Source organism: Suhomyces tanzawaensis (assembly GCF_001661415.1).
Source record: "Suhomyces tanzawaensis NRRL Y-17324 unplaced genomic scaffold CANTAscaffold_2, whole genome shotgun sequence".
Lineage (NCBI taxonomy): Eukaryota > Fungi > Ascomycota > Pichiomycetes > Serinales > Debaryomycetaceae > Suhomyces > Suhomyces tanzawaensis.
Window position 1 is genome coordinate 1,231,267 of NW_017963637.1, and position 16,151 is coordinate 1,247,417.

A 16,151-nucleotide genomic window follows, 5' to 3' on the forward strand; every position below is an offset into this window, starting at 1 on the left:
TGAAAGGGTGTATCAAACTGAAATTAGAGCGATGCTCAAAAAAAGTCACTTGTGCCGTTGTTGTTTCCTAAACCGTTCAGATTTGAGTTCGTGTTCCCAATCATGTCCAGGAAAAAGTCATCAGGATTAAAGTAAGTTTCATTATTAAGGTTGGCAGAATCAAGTTCTCCAAATTGTTGGCTGTTTTGGGATTGTAATTCATTACCAACATTTGTTAAGTCATTTGGAGCACTTTGCGCTGTATTTGGATCCTTGTTTAAGGTCTTCTGAAGAGCAATAATTTGCTTGGTCAAATCAACTTTAGATTTCTCTTGTTGACTTAAAACATATTTCAAATGCTCAATATAGTCAACAGATTTGTTAAGAATTGTGCTTTTGTTCGGTTTGGTTTCCTTAACCTTAATACTGGCTATCAAGTCATTGATACCACTTGAGTTCAAACTTGTGTTCTTTTGTAACATTTGAACCGCACAGAGTTGTGGGTTGAGTAAAGAAGGAGGAACGATTAAACCCAACTCTTTAATTCTTTCTTTAATCAAATCACGTCTTCTTCTTTCTACCGCATTATGAAACTCACGCCTTCTTTTGAGCTTTTCTTCTTTCGTCAATTGTTTTGTAGGTAAAGAATCTCTGGAATTACCACCACTAGGCACCGAGGTGCTCATACTTGACGTAGTTGGTGGTGATAGCAAGTTGGAGTTAGCCTCCTGTTTGATGTGAGAAGCCGGAATACTTGTACTAATATTTCCAGAGGGGACTCTTGAGTGTTGAAATTGGGGAGGGGACGACAAGTACGAATTGGATGGTGATCTTAAAGTATCAAACGAATCATAGTTGGGTGAAACATACTGCGAGTTTGCTTGAGGAGAAAGATAGGACCCAGTGTTGAGGTCAGGACCAGTAACCGTATTAAAACTATTACTGTATTGGTTATTCGGAACACTAATGCTTCCATGTCTTGACAAATTCGGACTGAAAGTGTTGCTGTCTTCAGCTATCGAGTTCAACGAGTTGAAATTAACATTCCGATTGGGAGGGGAGAAGTAACGAGGATTCAAGAAGGCATTATTGCCATTGTCGAGCGATGCGTTATTTTGGGGCGAAATTATTTCATCAAGATTCGAAGTGGTGGTTGGATTTATGAATTGAGGATTGGTATTCTGAGGATTCAATCCCATATTCTGAGGAAAGTTCAAATTCTCTAAATCTTCTAAGAAAGGATCGTTCAATGTATTGACAGGGTTCGTGAAATCCACTTGGCCCTGATTGAAACCGTTATTGTATTCCCCATAGTTCCCTATCGGGTTCAGGGGCTGTTGTTTGGAAGAAGGACTTAAGTATTCTTGTTGGTTGATGTTGTCATAACCTACTCCGATGTCCTCGAGGGAAAAATCACTCCCAGGAAAATTACCGTTACTGCTTCCTGCCCCACTGTATTGGCTATTGCCTATGTTGGGGGTAGCATTACTGGAGCTACCATTAAACTGGTTGTTATAATCCGAAGGGCTGTCTTTTAAAAATTCCTCCATTGTGGTGTACTGTATTTGAATGGTGTTCTTTAAGTACAATGGTAAGTTTACTCTGCTTGCGAGCACCTAATTGAGAGTTATTGGCAATGATTGTCAGGAAATTCCAACTCTTAGACAGTATTTAGTGGGTGTCGAGCGTATTATCGTATTAATTTTGCTAGGATGCAATGGTACAATGGCAATTTCTGAAGATACGCCTAGACCTCTGTCCTACTAACGAGTGGTTGTGGTGTGATAATTAGTGGGTGAAAATGGCTGCGCTTTGGGGAGCACGTTATTCAAGACAAATTTGGGTGTTTGGGTATGGAAGACTCGAGCTTCTCTGTCGAATTTTGGTTAGTGTCTTTGTTATGAGGATGTAGTCTAGCCCCTAGTAATTAGTTTTGGTTGGTGGGATTTTTTTGAGAGAGGGGTTACCCGGATCTGATGATGTAAACTTACACCGGTGGCTGGGGTAATACGCTATAGGGAATCTCCAAGAATAATACTAAAGAGGGTGTTACTAGCCTTGATCCCCCATCCGATTGTTCAGTGCAAGCATCGGGTTTAAACATATTACTACCACAACACGAGCCGATCGCCCGTGCAGCCTTCAACCTAAGTGGCAAATACCGTCCTTATCAGTAATACACTAGCATGTCAGATTCAGAGAACTTCTTCAGACAACTGTTCCAAAGTTGGAACAACCGTGCATCTTCCGGACCTTCCACCACCTCTCGACCTATTCTATCGGAGTGGACAGATTATGTCAAATCCAGTGCCAATGATTTATACTCGGCATTGCCAACATCAAGCACATCGACTGATTCGGTCCAGGAGCCATCATGGTTCACCCTTTCCAGGTTCGAGCGGTTGATTGGTTTCATAGCTTGTCTTGCAGGGTCGATTTTTTGCTTCTTCCTAAGCTTCTTTTTGTTTCCTGTGTTAGCATTACGTCCCCGTAAGTTCGGGTTGATATGGTCGATGGGATCCATATTGTTCCTTGTATCGTTTGGTATACTCCAGGGACCTAGAGCATATGTTCTGCACTTGATTTCTCCCACCAGAATTGTGTTCACGGGAGTGTTTGTGGGGTCAGTCTTTGCTACATTATATTCAGCGGTGATCTTAAAGAGCAGTCTTTTGACAATTGTTACCAGTGCGATTGAAATATTGGCAGTTGCATACTATACCGTGAGTTACTTTCCATTCGGCGCCACCACGTTGACGTGGTTCACCAGTTATATAGCAGGATACTTCGGGGGCTTTATTGGGGGTATCCTTTAATGATTTATAGATTAATGAACGTTGTACGTTGTACGTTGTACGTTATACGTTATACGTTGTAAGTTGTACTTTATACGTTGTACGTTGTTAGACGTTCATCTTAGACCGGATATGGAACTACGTGGTAATCATAGACGATGATGAACATTCTACATTTCAGTCAGCACGGCATATATTCTGGATGTTTTCACATTAAACATAGCATGGACATTGATTTAGTTGGGTTAACATAAACATTCGTTGAATTCATTCTGTTGACGGTCCAGCACTACAACTTGGACAATTCTTCCTGCAATTGCTTGTGCAATTTACCCAAAGCCTCGAAGTCGGTTTCCTGTGCTGGCCACTCGACACCCAAGCCGGTGGACTCGTTTCTCTTTGGAATAAGATGGAAGTGTACGTGGTCAACCAACTGGTGGGCGATTCTACCATTGTTCTGGAGCACATTGTAGCCTTCACCATCTGGGGTGTTGTTGGTGTCCAACTTCAATACCTTGGTCAATTTCTTGACCACAGGCAAGATATCAGCCAAGTATTCATCGGGGATGTTATGGAGCTTGGCCCCGTGGTGCTTAGGGATCACCAACACATGGGCTTCGGCAGTGGGCTGGATGTCCAAAAAGGAGTAAGACAACGAAGTCTCAATTAACTTGAACGATGGGATTTCTCCCTTGATGATCTTGCAAAAGATACACGAGGCGTTAGATGCAGCGGAGGCCATTATACTGAAGACTGTAGTGGTTATTCGATTTTACTGTGGCCGCGAATGAGTGGGGTGCTTAAATAGTGAGACTGCGAATGGGGTTTGAATGGCTAAACGTAGAGGACAGAAACCATTCTGGGGCTGGAGAGTTCTAGCACGGCTATCCAGGAGGTCAAGAGGAATCTCTGGAAAGAAAAGGCTCAGATGTACTTCAGAGATCACTGTGGTCCGTCCTGGGTCGGCCAAGCCAGCTGGCCTGGCCGGTTGACCAGGGGAAGAACAGCCCAAAAATGTCATCATGGTCTCGAAACTGGCCTTGGACTTTGGTACGGGCACCAGCATGGTGCCTGCTACTAGCGAGTCAACGTAGCCCCCATACCAGCAACCCCACGGACTGTAGCCCAACCCCAACAGTGGATCTGTCCACGTGACCAGGGAACTTGGTGGAACATTGTCGATAGGTGCCAAATTTCGCCACCGAAATCTGTTCCTGCACCCAGGCCCAGGTCCTTTTAGCTCCTATATAAGGACACACCTCCCACATACACCCAATTAGCCCAGCCTTTGTCAAGAACCGTGCTTCCTCGTATAGTTGAATTTATACCCAGTATTAGATTCAAACGCCAGTTATCTCAACCCATTTTCCCAACCTCAACCCCCCTCCAACTCGTTGGTGGAAGTCGTTGCAAACTCAAAAGTGAACGTTTGCTAGATAACGCTGAGAAATCACCCAGTGGCCAGACATTAGTTTGAACAATTATCATACTTTTTATCAAATCATAATAATTGTCTAGAACAGCATTATGGCAGAAGACAAGAAACCAGAAACTCACTTGGATGCGTCCGGTGCCCAGTCCGTTGAAGACCGTACCGCCACCGCTATCTTGAGACGCAAAAAGAAGGACAACGCATTGGTGGTGGACGATGCTGTCAACGATGACAATTCGGTCATCACCATGTCGTCCAACACCATGGAATTGTTGCAATTGTTCCGTGGTGACACTGTTCTCGTTAAAGGTAAGAAGAGAAAGGATACCGTGTTAATTGTGTTGGCTGATGACGATATGGATGATGGTGTGGCCAGAGTCAACCGTTGTGTTCGTAACAACTTGAGAGTCCGTTTAGGAGACATCATCTCCATCCACCCATGCCCAGACATCAAATACGCTAACAGAATCTCTGTCTTGCCAATCGCTGACACTGTCGAAGGTATAACCGGATCTTTATTCGACCTCTACTTAAAGCCCTACTTTGTGGAAGCATACAGACCCGTTAGAAAGGGAGACTTGTTCACTGTTAGAGGTGGTATGAGACAAGTAGAATTCAAGGTTGTGGAAGTCGACCCAGAAGAAATTGCCATCGTGGCTCAAGACACAATCATTCACTGTGAAGGTGAACCAATCAATCGTGAAGATGAAGAGAACAACTTGAACGATGTTGGTTACGACGACATTGGTGGATGTAAGAAGCAAATGGCCCAAATTAGAGAATTGGTTGAATTGCCTTTGAGACACCCACAATTGTTCAAGTCTATTGGTATCAAACCTCCAAAGGGTATCCTTATGTATGGTCCTCCAGGTACTGGTAAGACTGTTATGGCAAGAGCCGTTGCAAATGAAACCGGTGCTTTCTTCTTCTTGATCAATGGTCCAGAAATCATGTCTAAAATGGCTGGTGAATCTGAATCCAACTTAAGAAAGGCTTTCGAAGAAGCCGAAAAGAACTCTCCATCCATTATCTTCATCGATGAGATTGATTCTATCGCTCCAAAGAGAGACAAAACCAATGGTGAGGTTGAAAGAAGAGTTGTTTCTCAATTATTGACCTTGATGGACGGTATGAAGGCTAGATCTAACGTCGTAGTTATTGCTGCTACTAACAGACCAAACTCCATCGACCCAGCTTTGAGAAGATTCGGTAGATTCGACAGAGAAGTTGATATCGGTGTTCCAGACGCTGAAGGCCGTTTGGAGATTTTGAGAATCCACACCAAGAATATGAAGTTGGCTGATGATGTCGACTTAGAAGCAATTGCTTCTGAAACACATGGTTTCGTTGGTGCTGATATTGCCTCCTTATGTTCCGAAGCTGCCATGCAACAAATTCGTGAAAAGATGGACCTCATTGATTTGGAAGAAGAAACCATTGATGCTGAAGTCTTGAACTCCTTAGGTGTCACTATGGAAAACTTCAAATTTGCGCTTGGTAACTCCAACCCATCTGCATTGCGTGAAACCGTTGTTGAAAACGTCAATGTCACTTGGGATGACATTGGTGGTTTGGACACCATCAAGAATGAATTGAAGGAAACCGTTGAGTACCCAGTCTTGCATCCAGAACAATACCAAAAGTTTGGTTTGGCTCCTACAAAGGGTGTTTTGTTCTTTGGTCCTCCAGGTACCGGTAAGACCCTTTTAGCTAAGGCTGTTGCCACTGAGGTTTCTGCTAACTTCATTTCCGTTAAAGGTCCAGAATTATTGAGTATGTGGTACGGTGAATCCGAATCTAACATTCGTGACATCTTCGACAAAGCCAGAGCTGCTGCACCAACCGTTGTGTTCTTGGATGAATTGGATTCCATTGCCAAGGCAAGAGGTGCTTCTCAAGGTGATGCCGGTGGTGCCTCCGATCGTGTTGTTAACCAATTGTTGACTGAAATGGACGGTATGAATGCCAAGAAGAACGTCTTCGTTATCGGTGCTACTAATAGACCTGATCAAATTGATCCAGCCTTGTTAAGACCAGGTAGATTGGATCAATTAATTTACGTTCCATTGCCAGATGAAACTGCCAGATTATCCATCTTACAAGCCCAATTGAGAAACACTCCATTGGAGCCAGGATTAGATTTATTAGAAATTGCCAAGATTACTCACGGTTTCTCTGGTGCCGATTTGTCATACATTGTCCAAAGATCTGCCAAGTTTGCCATTAAGGATTCTATCGAAGCTACTATTAGAAGCCAAAAGGCAAAGGCTGAGAAGGAGCAAGTCAAGACTGAAGATGTTGACATGAAGGCCCCAGTCGCAGAAGAAGAAGAGGAAGAGGACCCAGTTCCATTTATCACCAGGGCACACTTCGAAGAAGCTATGAAGACTGCCAAGCGCTCTGTTTCCGAAGCTGAATTACGTCGTTACGAAGCTTATGCCCAACAATTGCAAGCATCCAGAGGCCAATTCACCAACTTCAGATTCTCCGAAGACGGTGCCGGTGGTGCAACCTTGCCAGCTGAAGAAGGCGCCAATGCTGGTAATACCGGTGCATCTTTCGGTAATGTCGAGGAAGATGACGACTTATACAGCTAATTTTGTATCTCTGAAAGTAGCTCAAGCAAAAGTTTTGTACTGTTTGATTTTTCAGGTTAGAATGACTGTATAATGAATTATACATGTGATGCCCTCTTTCCCTTCTCCCTACTTGTTTGTCTACTTTCTAAATACTTTAATGGAAGATCAGTGAATCACCTGTAAATGTGGGGTTATCCGCTAGTCCGTCACGTGAATCGCAATTATGCACGCGCCGCCTTGCATTGCGCCGCAAACTAAATTTTCACCCGATCATCTCCGTATCAAATCTTATATAGTGATTTCTACTCCTCTTTTCAAAACTATTAGTCATTTGTATTTTCATACAAGGTTCATTTAATACTCTGGCAGTTTAAATTTCCTTAGTTCCTATCCACAGTCATGAAGCCTTTCACCAATAGCGGTTTGTTCATGCTCACTCCTGCATTCTTATTAGCATCCGAGTTCATTGTCACCAAGTTCTCGCAAAACGGGCCAAAGGGAATCGTTCAGACCAACAATCCAATGCTGAGTCTTAGCTATCATCAGTCCAGAAACTCCTGGATGCAGAAGTTTACTAGCAAGTAATTATTGTTCAGGGTCTAGTTGATACTTGCTGAGATGTGCGATCTCGCAATAGCATCATCCAGTTTTGATCCTCTTCCAAATATTCACCGACTCAGGGACTAGGTTCATACAGTGTATTCTCCATCGCTACCGTAATGGAGATTCAACCTTCCAGGTGAGATTTCCCTGTTTTACCTTTATCTCACTGCATCTAATGCACTCATGCAACATACCAAAAAGTACTACACATCTTGGGGCGAAAGCACAAATTCCGCTTGTCCACCATATTATGCCCCGAAGCATTTAATACGCATACCCTCATTTATTCATATATTGCATCTTCATTTCAACACCAACAATCCTAATTAATACGATCATTTTCACAAGTTTATATCCACGATTCTACAGCTTAGATACCCAGGATGCCTTATATATTCACGATCCACAACTTTCCAGCGTACATATTGTTAATCTACATGTTTTCTGCTCATCCCGTAACCCCGTAATCGTATCTCGAGGCCCCAATGCCAGGCAGAGAGTTACAGCACTCGTGATATGTCACGTTGTTGTGGTCACGTGTTTTGCTCGAAAACACCGCCCGTCTCATTGGCTGGTGGCTTTGTGCGACCTCGACCAGGTGTTTTTTCCTTGGTCAAATGGGAGAATACTCCAACCAACAAATCCATCTCCATCCTCATCAAGAATGTTAGCTAGAGCCAGAACCTCGGTGGCTCGTTCAATAACCCAGTCCGGTAGAAGATTCAACTCCTCCTCTTCCCATGATTCCCACCACAAAGTGACCGAGAGCAAACCGATCGAGATTAACCTCGCCAAAGTGTTCGGTATTGCAGCAGCAGCTGGTGCTCTTTTGGTGTACAAGAACCACGAAAAGACTGACAAGCCGTTAGTTTCAACCCCATTGTACAACGAGCAAAGCAGCGGTGAACGTGAAAATGCCAGAAATGAAAACTACTTGAAAAGATACAAGACATCCTTCATCAAGGAACTCATTAGAGACAAGGGTGGAATAGGCCAAAAGCAATACAGAAGAATCACCGACACTTCCGCTATTCCTAACGTTTTAATTCCTAGTCACTCTCCTTACGGAAACCAATTTGGTAGTGGTATCAAGACCGACCAATTGGGCCCCAGAAAGGAAAGAATTAGAATCTACGCTCCAATTGACACTGCTTCCAGTGCTTAATTCCGGTTGGTTCTTTATTATATCGGAGGACTTTCTTGAAAGGAATTCGATTGCATTGCATCATTATTATACTCAAGACTCCATACCTGTACTGTCATGAATTCAGGAAGTGCGATGCTAGTAAGACACTGGTGAAAATTGGCCGACGAGTCGGCCACGAAGTATAGTCTGCTACATATTGATCTTTGGGGATCTTGTTGGGCTGGTATAGCCATGTGAAAATATCATATTTCACTCATCATACATCGTATTACCATGTAATACTGTTTTATTTTATATTAATAAATCACAATAAGTTCTAACAGTAACCGTTATAATGGTGGAATTGTGACACCGACAATCTTTAGGGGCACTGCGTACTGCACCTAAAAAGCAGCTGGCAATTTACAATTACTAATCTCCAAAATCTGGAAAGCCAATGAGACAAGTACTTAAATCGTTCAGAACCCCGGTCAGATTCTTTTCATCCACCACCAGAATGCCCCAAGAATACAACGTTGTAATTTTCGACAAGCCAAACGCTCCAAGACTTGAGCACAGACCCACTCACGTGAAGAACATCGTTGGCAATGTCGAGTCAGGTATAGTCAAGTTGGGTGGTGCTCTCTTCAAAGATGAGGCCAAGACCGAATTCGCTGGCAGCACCTTGCAAGTTGTCGCCAACTCCAGAGAAGAAGTTCTTGAGTTCTTGAAGACTGATATTTATGCCCAAGTTGGTGTCTGGGATCTTGACTCTGTTCTTATCCACCCAGTTGGTAACGCAGTTCGTCTTCCAATCAGAATGGCTGGTGTTGATGACAAGTTCTACCAAGTCTAAACGCTGGATCCTCCTAGCCAAGCACTTCAGCATGCTTTAAAAGTCTCTATCTACATAGATAAAGAAAATGTACAATTGGCTGATTGAGAACATTCCGTAACTCGTGGTGGACAAACGAGCAGGCAGCGATTTAAACTAGAACCGCACTACACTTGACTGTATTCATAGGTTTCTGCACCCTGTAATTGACCCAATTGACTGGAACATTCATGGGTAAACCAATTCTGGAAGATTCTACTCGCATTGCATGGTATGGAGTCTCGAAACCATCCATCAATTACCTTCTGTTATTATGTATTAAAGCTATACTGGGTATACTTAGTAGCCAACGCTGATCAAGTAGTCAGCCACCTTCTCCACAACAGTGGTGGCTTCACCAGCAACAACCCCGGCAGGGTAGTGGGCAACCAAAATGGCTTGCTTGGTTCTGACAGCAACGACACCTTCGGCTTCGAACTTACCGTAGATAGATCTGTCGTCAGCTCTCAACAAGAAGTACTTTTGACCTTGGACATGCAAACCGTGGGCTTGTAAGTTGGAAGCATCGTCAAAACCTTGAGCAATCCCGGTGATCTCAGACGACTGCAATTCAAAGCTGGACGATTGGGCCCATAAGGAGTCTCCAGCACGGGAGTATAAGGCGGCCTTGTCGATCTTACCGGTTGCAACTAAGTTGTCTGTGTATGCTTGCCACGACATCTTCGAGATTAATGGATGAATAGGAATGGTCAGATCACCATTCCTTTATATATTGTTTGTCCGACACAGTGGCACTTGGAAGATTATGTAAGCGCGCGCAACACAATAGCAAGAGTAGACGAGTGGATTTGTAGTTGGCGGGACATTTGCCCCAGAGCACAGTGTTATAGAAGTCTGGTTGGTAGGGGCCCGAGGAGCCATGATGGGGCAAAACTACCCATCAATTCCGGCTGCCTGGAACTTCTCTCTTGGGGTGCAGCACAATGTGTCAGTGTGGTATTGTCGTGTTCATGAACTTACACACCTAAAAGGGTAAGGATGTATCCATTGGCCTGAAGGGACAGTACTGCCCCTTCTGGTGGTTTGGCCTTCCTGGCGAGGAAATACTCAATTTAAAGCTAGGCTCTTGATTAATCCCAGGCATGACGTAGAATCACCGTATGATCTCAGTATTTCTACAATAGCATAGACACACTTACAAGAATAGTTTGCTCATTGGAGCAGCGAAGCTGATGTTACTGTTCGATTAGATATGGTTTACTTTTGATCTATAATACCTCCACTTCAATCTTTCTCTTTTTCACCACTGGTTCGGTAACTTCCACCAAGTCTTCGTCCTCCTCATCAATAACTATGGTGTCAGTTGCAACATCAGGTGCCCCCGAGCTACCGTTGCTTGACTCCTCCGTAATTGCTTTCTTGGGTCCCAATTTTATTTGTGGCAAATAGTCACTTTCATGATCTTCCACTATCGATATGTATAATTCTATGCTCTCAAGCTCTCCATCGTCATCTTGCACCATCAAGAGCTCACCGTCGGTAAATCCACTGAGATCACCAAGCCTCTTCTCTAAATTATCGTCAAAATCGACATCGTAGATCAATCTGGACTTGCCCAAAATCAAGGCAACTGCTTCATCTGCATAGTCGTACTGTTCAATCAATTTGTCCACCAACCACTTCAAGGAAAGTTCTTTTACCTCCACAGGCGTAAGCTTAAGAAGACCTCTAGCAATTGATGAGGTTGGGCACCTTTCATTAGGGCCGACAAGTGAGGCTGATGTGATGTACTTGTTGGGCTTGATACTGATGAAGATAGATGAAGATTCTTGATAGATGCGAGAGAAATCTTGAGTTTCTTCGAAATCATACTTGAAGTAATTGGTACCACTCAAACTGGAAAATCCTGATATTATTGCATTCGTGGTAGCAATTGCTGGAATAATATTTCCTGCAATCTGCTTGATGTCAAATTTGCTCTTCACCTCAATATTGAAAATGATAGATCTCAAGTTTGCGGATGCTGTTACAAAGTTGAGAGTATCCTCATCATCCTTGTCGAAAGAGAGGAATGACTCCTCCCCTTGAAGTCTCCGCTGAAGCGATTCGCTAGCCTTGAATAAAATGACCAAGTTTTCCAAAGTAGACCAAACCTTTGTTTCATCACCAAATATTTTCTGCAATTCAGTTTGATCGTCCAAAATGCGTATCAAGTCTTGCTCATACTGCGTAATAATCAATGGAACTGGCTTTTGTCTGGACTTCCACAACGTTTCAATTAGGAGTAATCTTTCGACATCTACCTTGAAAATCTTATTAACTAACTCGGTAAAGAATGTTCTTGCGTCTGAATTGAAGATCAGTTTTCTTAAGTCCACCAACTCGTTGAACTCCTTTGTCATGTTTTCGATTTCATCCTTGTCGTCTGTCTCACTCTTTATTTTGGCGGCGTCATTCAATCCACCAGCAGATGAATCAACCTCATCAAACAACTGATGGAATAAAAATTCTTTAGCCCAAGTAATACAATGCACAGGTTGGGACGGCGTGGATCTGATGGTACAAACTGGAAACGTTTTAGGGGTAACCTTGGATTGACAATCAAAGCATTCACTGTAGTATGGGTAAATTGGCTGGATTTGACCATCAAACCCAGTGGTTCCACTTTCCATTAATGGAGTCTTCAAGTAAAGACACATTCTGTTAACGTATCTCCTGGCCTCAAGGTTGTCTAAGGCGTTGAATATGTAACTAAATTGGCTCCACCAGGTGATGGGAAACTGTTTGGCATCCATGATATTACCATGATGAGGAACCAACTTGGTGTCGAAGTAGTTGAAGGAATCCACCGCTTTGGCGACGGTCAAGGATTTTGACTTATCGATGTCATGGTGTCTGAATAAGAACTGACGGTTTAAGTTCGACAAGGTAATGGTGTCTAAATCGACTATGTGAATTTCTCCATATCCAGTCAAAACCAAATCTTTCAAAAGCTCACACCCGATACCACCGGCCCCGACCATCAAAATTTTAGTCTGGCGGACTCGGCTGTATCTGTCGTTACCCAAAATCTTCTTCAAATAAGTATCTTTCGCCATGGTTATTGGTTACTCGAGGATTACTGAGGCTTTAGCAAATGTAGAGTTTAGATTGAATTGAGAAACCGCTTACGTAATACATATATTGGAGTTCATCTTAGGACAGCTAGTCTTCGGATTAAACACCCTACTAAATTGAATTAAACACTGGTAAACAAAGTCCAGACACCCTTCAAATAGCCCACAATTTCATCACCTCCTAACTTGGACTCACCATACAATCTGTCAACAAAGTTAATTGGCACTTCACCAACAGTGAATCCCAAGGATCTAGCTCTGACCATCATTTCCATTTGGAAGACGTAACCCTTAGACTTGGTCACATCAATGATCTTAGCCAAAACGTCTTTCTTGTACAATCTGAAGGAACCGGTCAAATCTGACACGTTTGGTCTCAAAACGGTGGCAGCCAAGAAGTTGGCACCTCTTGAGACCATCTTTCTCTTCAAGTCCCAGCCAAAGACACCACCATCACCGGCATATCTAGTACCAGTAACAATGTCGAAGTTTTCAGACTTTTGCTTTGCAATGAGCTCAGGAATAGCTTCAGGATGGTGAGAGAAATCAGCATCCATGATGATCACGAAATTACCAGTGACGAAGTTCAATCCATGCACGTAAGCAGTACCCAATCCCAACTTGCCGGCACGAGGTCTCAATTGAATGTGTTCAGCACCAAACACGTCTATTAACTTTTTAGCAATTTCTTGGGTACCATCTGGAGAAGCATCGTCAACAATAATAACTTCCCAGTCGAGCTTTTCGGCCTTGAAGGTTTTGGCCAACAAGTACACCAAAATTGGCAAGTTCTTCCTTTCGTTGTAGGTAGGTAATATAACTGAGTACTTGTCACCCATTGTAGATATGATTGTCGTTGTAGTGGAGGTGATACTTTTGTTTTTACGTGTCGTTATTGCACCGTGTAATCATGTGATTTATCACACGTGCAAGGTAGACCCTTGGTTCAGTGTGTTAGCTCCGAAACGGAATACACTGCCATACTTTACGTTACATCTAGCAAAACAGATACATGTATTACCACTTAGTTACCACGCAACCGATAAACAATCACCAACAAAATAAATGAAAATCAAAATTAAGCCGACCACAGTCAACTCGAACTCTCTAAAATACTATGGAAAGACTACCCAAAAGTGAAGCACACGCTACTATAACGCAAGCACGATAAAAAAAAAGGAAGAAAATCAACTGAAATCAAACAAAGTCATATGGGGAAAAGATAAATATGCTTGGCTGATACTGAATATACTCGGTATGAATCAATCGAGTCACCTCAATGGTTCAAACTCAATGAATTGATTTGGTTGGAAAGGAGGTTGAATGATGAGCCATCTTGCATCCCCTTGGAAGACCCATTTTGGTCCTCACCACCAAGAGTATTAGGATATGAACCTGATGCATTTTTGTTGAAATAAGCCTGGTTCAACGACTGGTTGGGGTAGCTTGGGTACAACCCTGGGGAGTTATTTGCCCCAGAAGAATACTTTTGCCCTCCATATTGTTGTTGCAATTGAGGATGGTTATGCATTTGATGAGATTGGGGTTGGTTTTGGTTTTGGGCTTGAGCTTGCTGTTTTTGCTGCTGCTGCTGTTGTTGTTGTTGTTGTTGAAGCATCATCAATTGCTGGGACAAAATAGGTTGAGGAGTTCCGTTACCACTGCCTCTCAACCCGGAACCGTTGTAGTGGAACTGGTGATTTTTCTGGTTGGAGTTATTGTTGTTTGAATAATGACCAGTGCCCGAGCTAACCGAGTTATTGCGTGATTGATTGTACCCCGAGTGATGTGGTTGTGGTTGCTGCAATCCCATAAATCCATTTGTCATATTAAGAGGTTGTCCACTTGCAGTAGCCGCAGCAATAGCAGCTGCAGTGGAATTAACTGAGTGAATATTGTTATTTTGATGAGAATTAACATTCATCACGGGCTTTGCTGCTCCACACTTCAAACAACACAAGTTCTTTGCAAAGTTATGATAGACACAAACCTCGCATTTCCAATCACCAGCTCTGAAAGGTACGTTGTTACCATAATGAGACCTGTTGTTATGGTTGTTGTTACCGTGGTGATTATTTGAGTTATTGTGATCACTGTTGGAGTGGTGACCAGAGTTAGAAGTATTAAGTGATCCAAGGTTCTGAGAATACATTTGGTTTTCTTGATAATTGTTTGAGTTGAACGAAGTCGATTTTAATACTGCTGCAGCATTGACCACTGCGGCATTCATGGCAATCTTATCATGGGCCTGGCTTGAAGCTGAAGAGTTCCCATTCGATGGGCCGGAATTATTGTTTGTGTTGCGACGTGAACCAACATGATTATTTGAGTAAATAGATTCTTGGATCGCCACGGCACTTGATGCTGGGAAAGAGCATCTGAAACAATGAGTTCTCCTTTGGAAGTTCGAAAATCCACATGATGGGCACGTCCAGTCTCCGGGTCTATGCCTATTCTTTGAAGGTGGGAATGGGGTCAAAAGATCACTTGCCTTATCCAAGACCCTCGTAGACGATGCTTGAACTTCGATGGCTCTATCATTAAGGGCTCTTCCGTTCATGGACAAGGATTCTGTTGCTTCTTCATGAGTAGCAAAAACGGCAAATCCCACTATCCCCTTTTTCTTGTTAGATGAGCTCTTATCGGCCTCCAAGTTTTTCAAAGTCCAGAATGCTATGGGCCTACCTCCATATTGGGTGAACCATGATTCTAATTCAGATTGGGTGGTATCTGCTGGCAAATTTGAAAGATAAAGAATCTTTGAGCGTTCAGCCAAAAAAACCCTTACGTCTTGAGCAGAATCATAAGGCTTCACAAGCACCGAAGAATGTTCTTCTGATGGTAACGATTTTTTGGCCAATTGGATTAACAACTTGCTGTATAAGTTGACAGTTGACTTACTCTTGGTTTCTTGCTGTTCTTGTTGTTCGCTGTTCACACCTGGTTCAATATTAGATGGCTCGGAAGATGAATTGTTCAGTTGAGGTGGAGGAGTGGAGGAGGAAGAACTAGGGGCTTTGACGAAGTCATCGGAGTTTTCAACCTCAACTTCTAATGCAGTGATGATATTGGATAACGATGATGCTGTGTATGATAAGGCCTCGGGATGAGTTCTCTGCCACTTGATATATTCGTTCTGCAAGTCAAATACACGAGGGTGTTGTAGATACGGAGGTAATACCACGGACTTATCTCTGGCTTCTCTGGGTAATTGTACTCTCAATTTGGATACATCAAACGTGACTAAAGAAAACTCCTTTTCCTCCTGGATCAAGTTTTTCTGGATGTAGTTGTCGAACTTGGTCATAGCATCTTTGAAAGAACCGGCGTTGCGGACGTGTTCCCATGAAATCCGATGGAGCTGTTGGCAGTACGGAGTTATGGGAGTGTTGACGGGTCTGACCAAGCACGAGTCCAGGTGAATGCTACTGAGGGTGGTGGCATCCACCACATTCCATGCCAACTCGATCATCTCAGTTGCGTCTTTAGTCACGTAGGTGGTAGACTCATCACAAGTGGTAGCGATATGCACCACCACATAGATGTCACTCATTTTCCTGTTCTTTGAGAAGGGAAGGTTCAACGGGTGGGAGCTCTTGTGAAGGTCCGTACACTTTGGAACCGGTGATTCTTGTGTAATTTATCAATCTGAAAGTATCAGTTTTTTTCGACGTTGTCCCCGTTTG

General features: G+C 43.1%; 11 protein-coding genes across 11 annotated transcripts; 5 read left to right on the forward strand and 6 right to left on the reverse strand.

Annotated features, from left to right (window-relative positions):
- Positions 1-35: 35 nt before the first annotated feature.
- RTG3 (Rtg3p) lies at positions 36-1,529 on the reverse strand (the record flags this gene model as incomplete). Its single annotated transcript, XM_020209508.1, has 2 exons — positions 36-707; positions 759-1,529. 2 exons carry the CDS (start codon positions 1,527-1,529, stop codon positions 36-38), a joined length of 1,443 nt encoding a protein of 480 aa, XP_020066122.1.
- Positions 1,530-2,165: 636 nt separating this feature from the next.
- Positions 2,166-2,795, forward strand: SFT2 (Sft2p; the record flags this gene model as incomplete). The annotated part of the gene is made up of 1 exon (XM_020209522.1): positions 2,166-2,795. The coding sequence occupies one exon, from the start codon at positions 2,166-2,168 to the stop codon at positions 2,793-2,795; it is 630 nt and encodes a 209-aa protein (XP_020066123.1).
- Positions 2,796-2,896: 101 nt separating this feature from the next.
- HNT1 (adenosine 5'-monophosphoramidase) lies at positions 2,897-3,969 on the reverse strand. Its single transcript, XM_020206376.1, has one exon. The coding sequence runs from the start codon at positions 3,514-3,516 to the stop codon at positions 3,064-3,066; it is 453 nt and encodes a 150-aa protein (XP_020066124.1). The 5' UTR covers positions 3,517-3,969; the 3' UTR covers positions 2,897-3,063.
- A 332-nt stretch (positions 3,970-4,301) lies between these two features.
- Positions 4,302-6,803, forward strand: CDC48 (AAA family ATPase; the record flags this gene model as incomplete). Its single annotated transcript, XM_020209461.1, has 1 exon — positions 4,302-6,803. The coding sequence occupies one exon, from the start codon at positions 4,302-4,304 to the stop codon at positions 6,801-6,803; it is 2,502 nt and encodes an 833-aa protein (XP_020066125.1).
- A 1,249-nt stretch (positions 6,804-8,052) lies between these two features.
- CANTADRAFT_20554 (uncharacterized protein) lies at positions 8,053-8,553 on the forward strand (the record flags this gene model as incomplete). Its single annotated transcript, XM_020206582.1, has 1 exon — positions 8,053-8,553. The coding sequence occupies one exon, from the start codon at positions 8,053-8,055 to the stop codon at positions 8,551-8,553; it is 501 nt and encodes a 166-aa protein (XP_020066126.1).
- A 478-nt stretch (positions 8,554-9,031) lies between these two features.
- Positions 9,032-9,370, forward strand: OFR1 (Ofr1p; the record flags this gene model as incomplete). Its single annotated transcript, XM_020211508.1, has 1 exon — positions 9,032-9,370. One exon carries the CDS (start codon positions 9,032-9,034, stop codon positions 9,368-9,370), a length of 339 nt encoding a protein of 112 aa, XP_020066127.1.
- Positions 9,371-9,688: 318 nt separating this feature from the next.
- Positions 9,689-10,069, reverse strand: PFY1 (profilin; the record flags this gene model as incomplete). Its single annotated transcript, XM_020209769.1, has 1 exon — positions 9,689-10,069. The coding sequence occupies one exon, from the start codon at positions 10,067-10,069 to the stop codon at positions 9,689-9,691; it is 381 nt and encodes a 126-aa protein (XP_020066128.1).
- On the forward strand, positions 9,995-10,490 carry CANTADRAFT_187220 (uncharacterized protein). The gene has a single exon (XM_020206375.1). It carries the CDS (start codon positions 10,085-10,087, stop codon positions 10,361-10,363), a length of 279 nt encoding a protein of 92 aa, XP_020066129.1. The 5' UTR covers positions 9,995-10,084; the 3' UTR covers positions 10,364-10,490.
- A 127-nt stretch (positions 10,491-10,617) lies between these two features.
- UBA2 (E1 ubiquitin-activating protein) lies at positions 10,618-12,447 on the reverse strand (the record flags this gene model as incomplete). Its single annotated transcript, XM_020206583.1, has 1 exon — positions 10,618-12,447. The coding sequence occupies one exon, from the start codon at positions 12,445-12,447 to the stop codon at positions 10,618-10,620; it is 1,830 nt and encodes a 609-aa protein (XP_020066130.1).
- A 140-nt stretch (positions 12,448-12,587) lies between these two features.
- DPM1 (dolichyl-phosphate beta-D-mannosyltransferase) lies at positions 12,588-13,304 on the reverse strand (the record flags this gene model as incomplete). Its single annotated transcript, XM_020209771.1, has 1 exon — positions 12,588-13,304. The coding sequence occupies one exon, from the start codon at positions 13,302-13,304 to the stop codon at positions 12,588-12,590; it is 717 nt and encodes a 238-aa protein (XP_020066131.1).
- Positions 13,305-14,380: 1,076 nt separating this feature from the next.
- On the reverse strand, positions 14,381-16,018 carry NRP1 (Nrp1p; the record flags this gene model as incomplete). The annotated part of the gene is made up of 2 exons (XM_020208264.1): positions 14,381-14,605; positions 14,783-16,018. Coding segments are annotated over 2 exons (1,461 nt in total), but the record flags the coding sequence as incomplete, so codon positions are not given.
- Between the last annotated feature and the right edge of the window lie 133 nt (positions 16,019-16,151).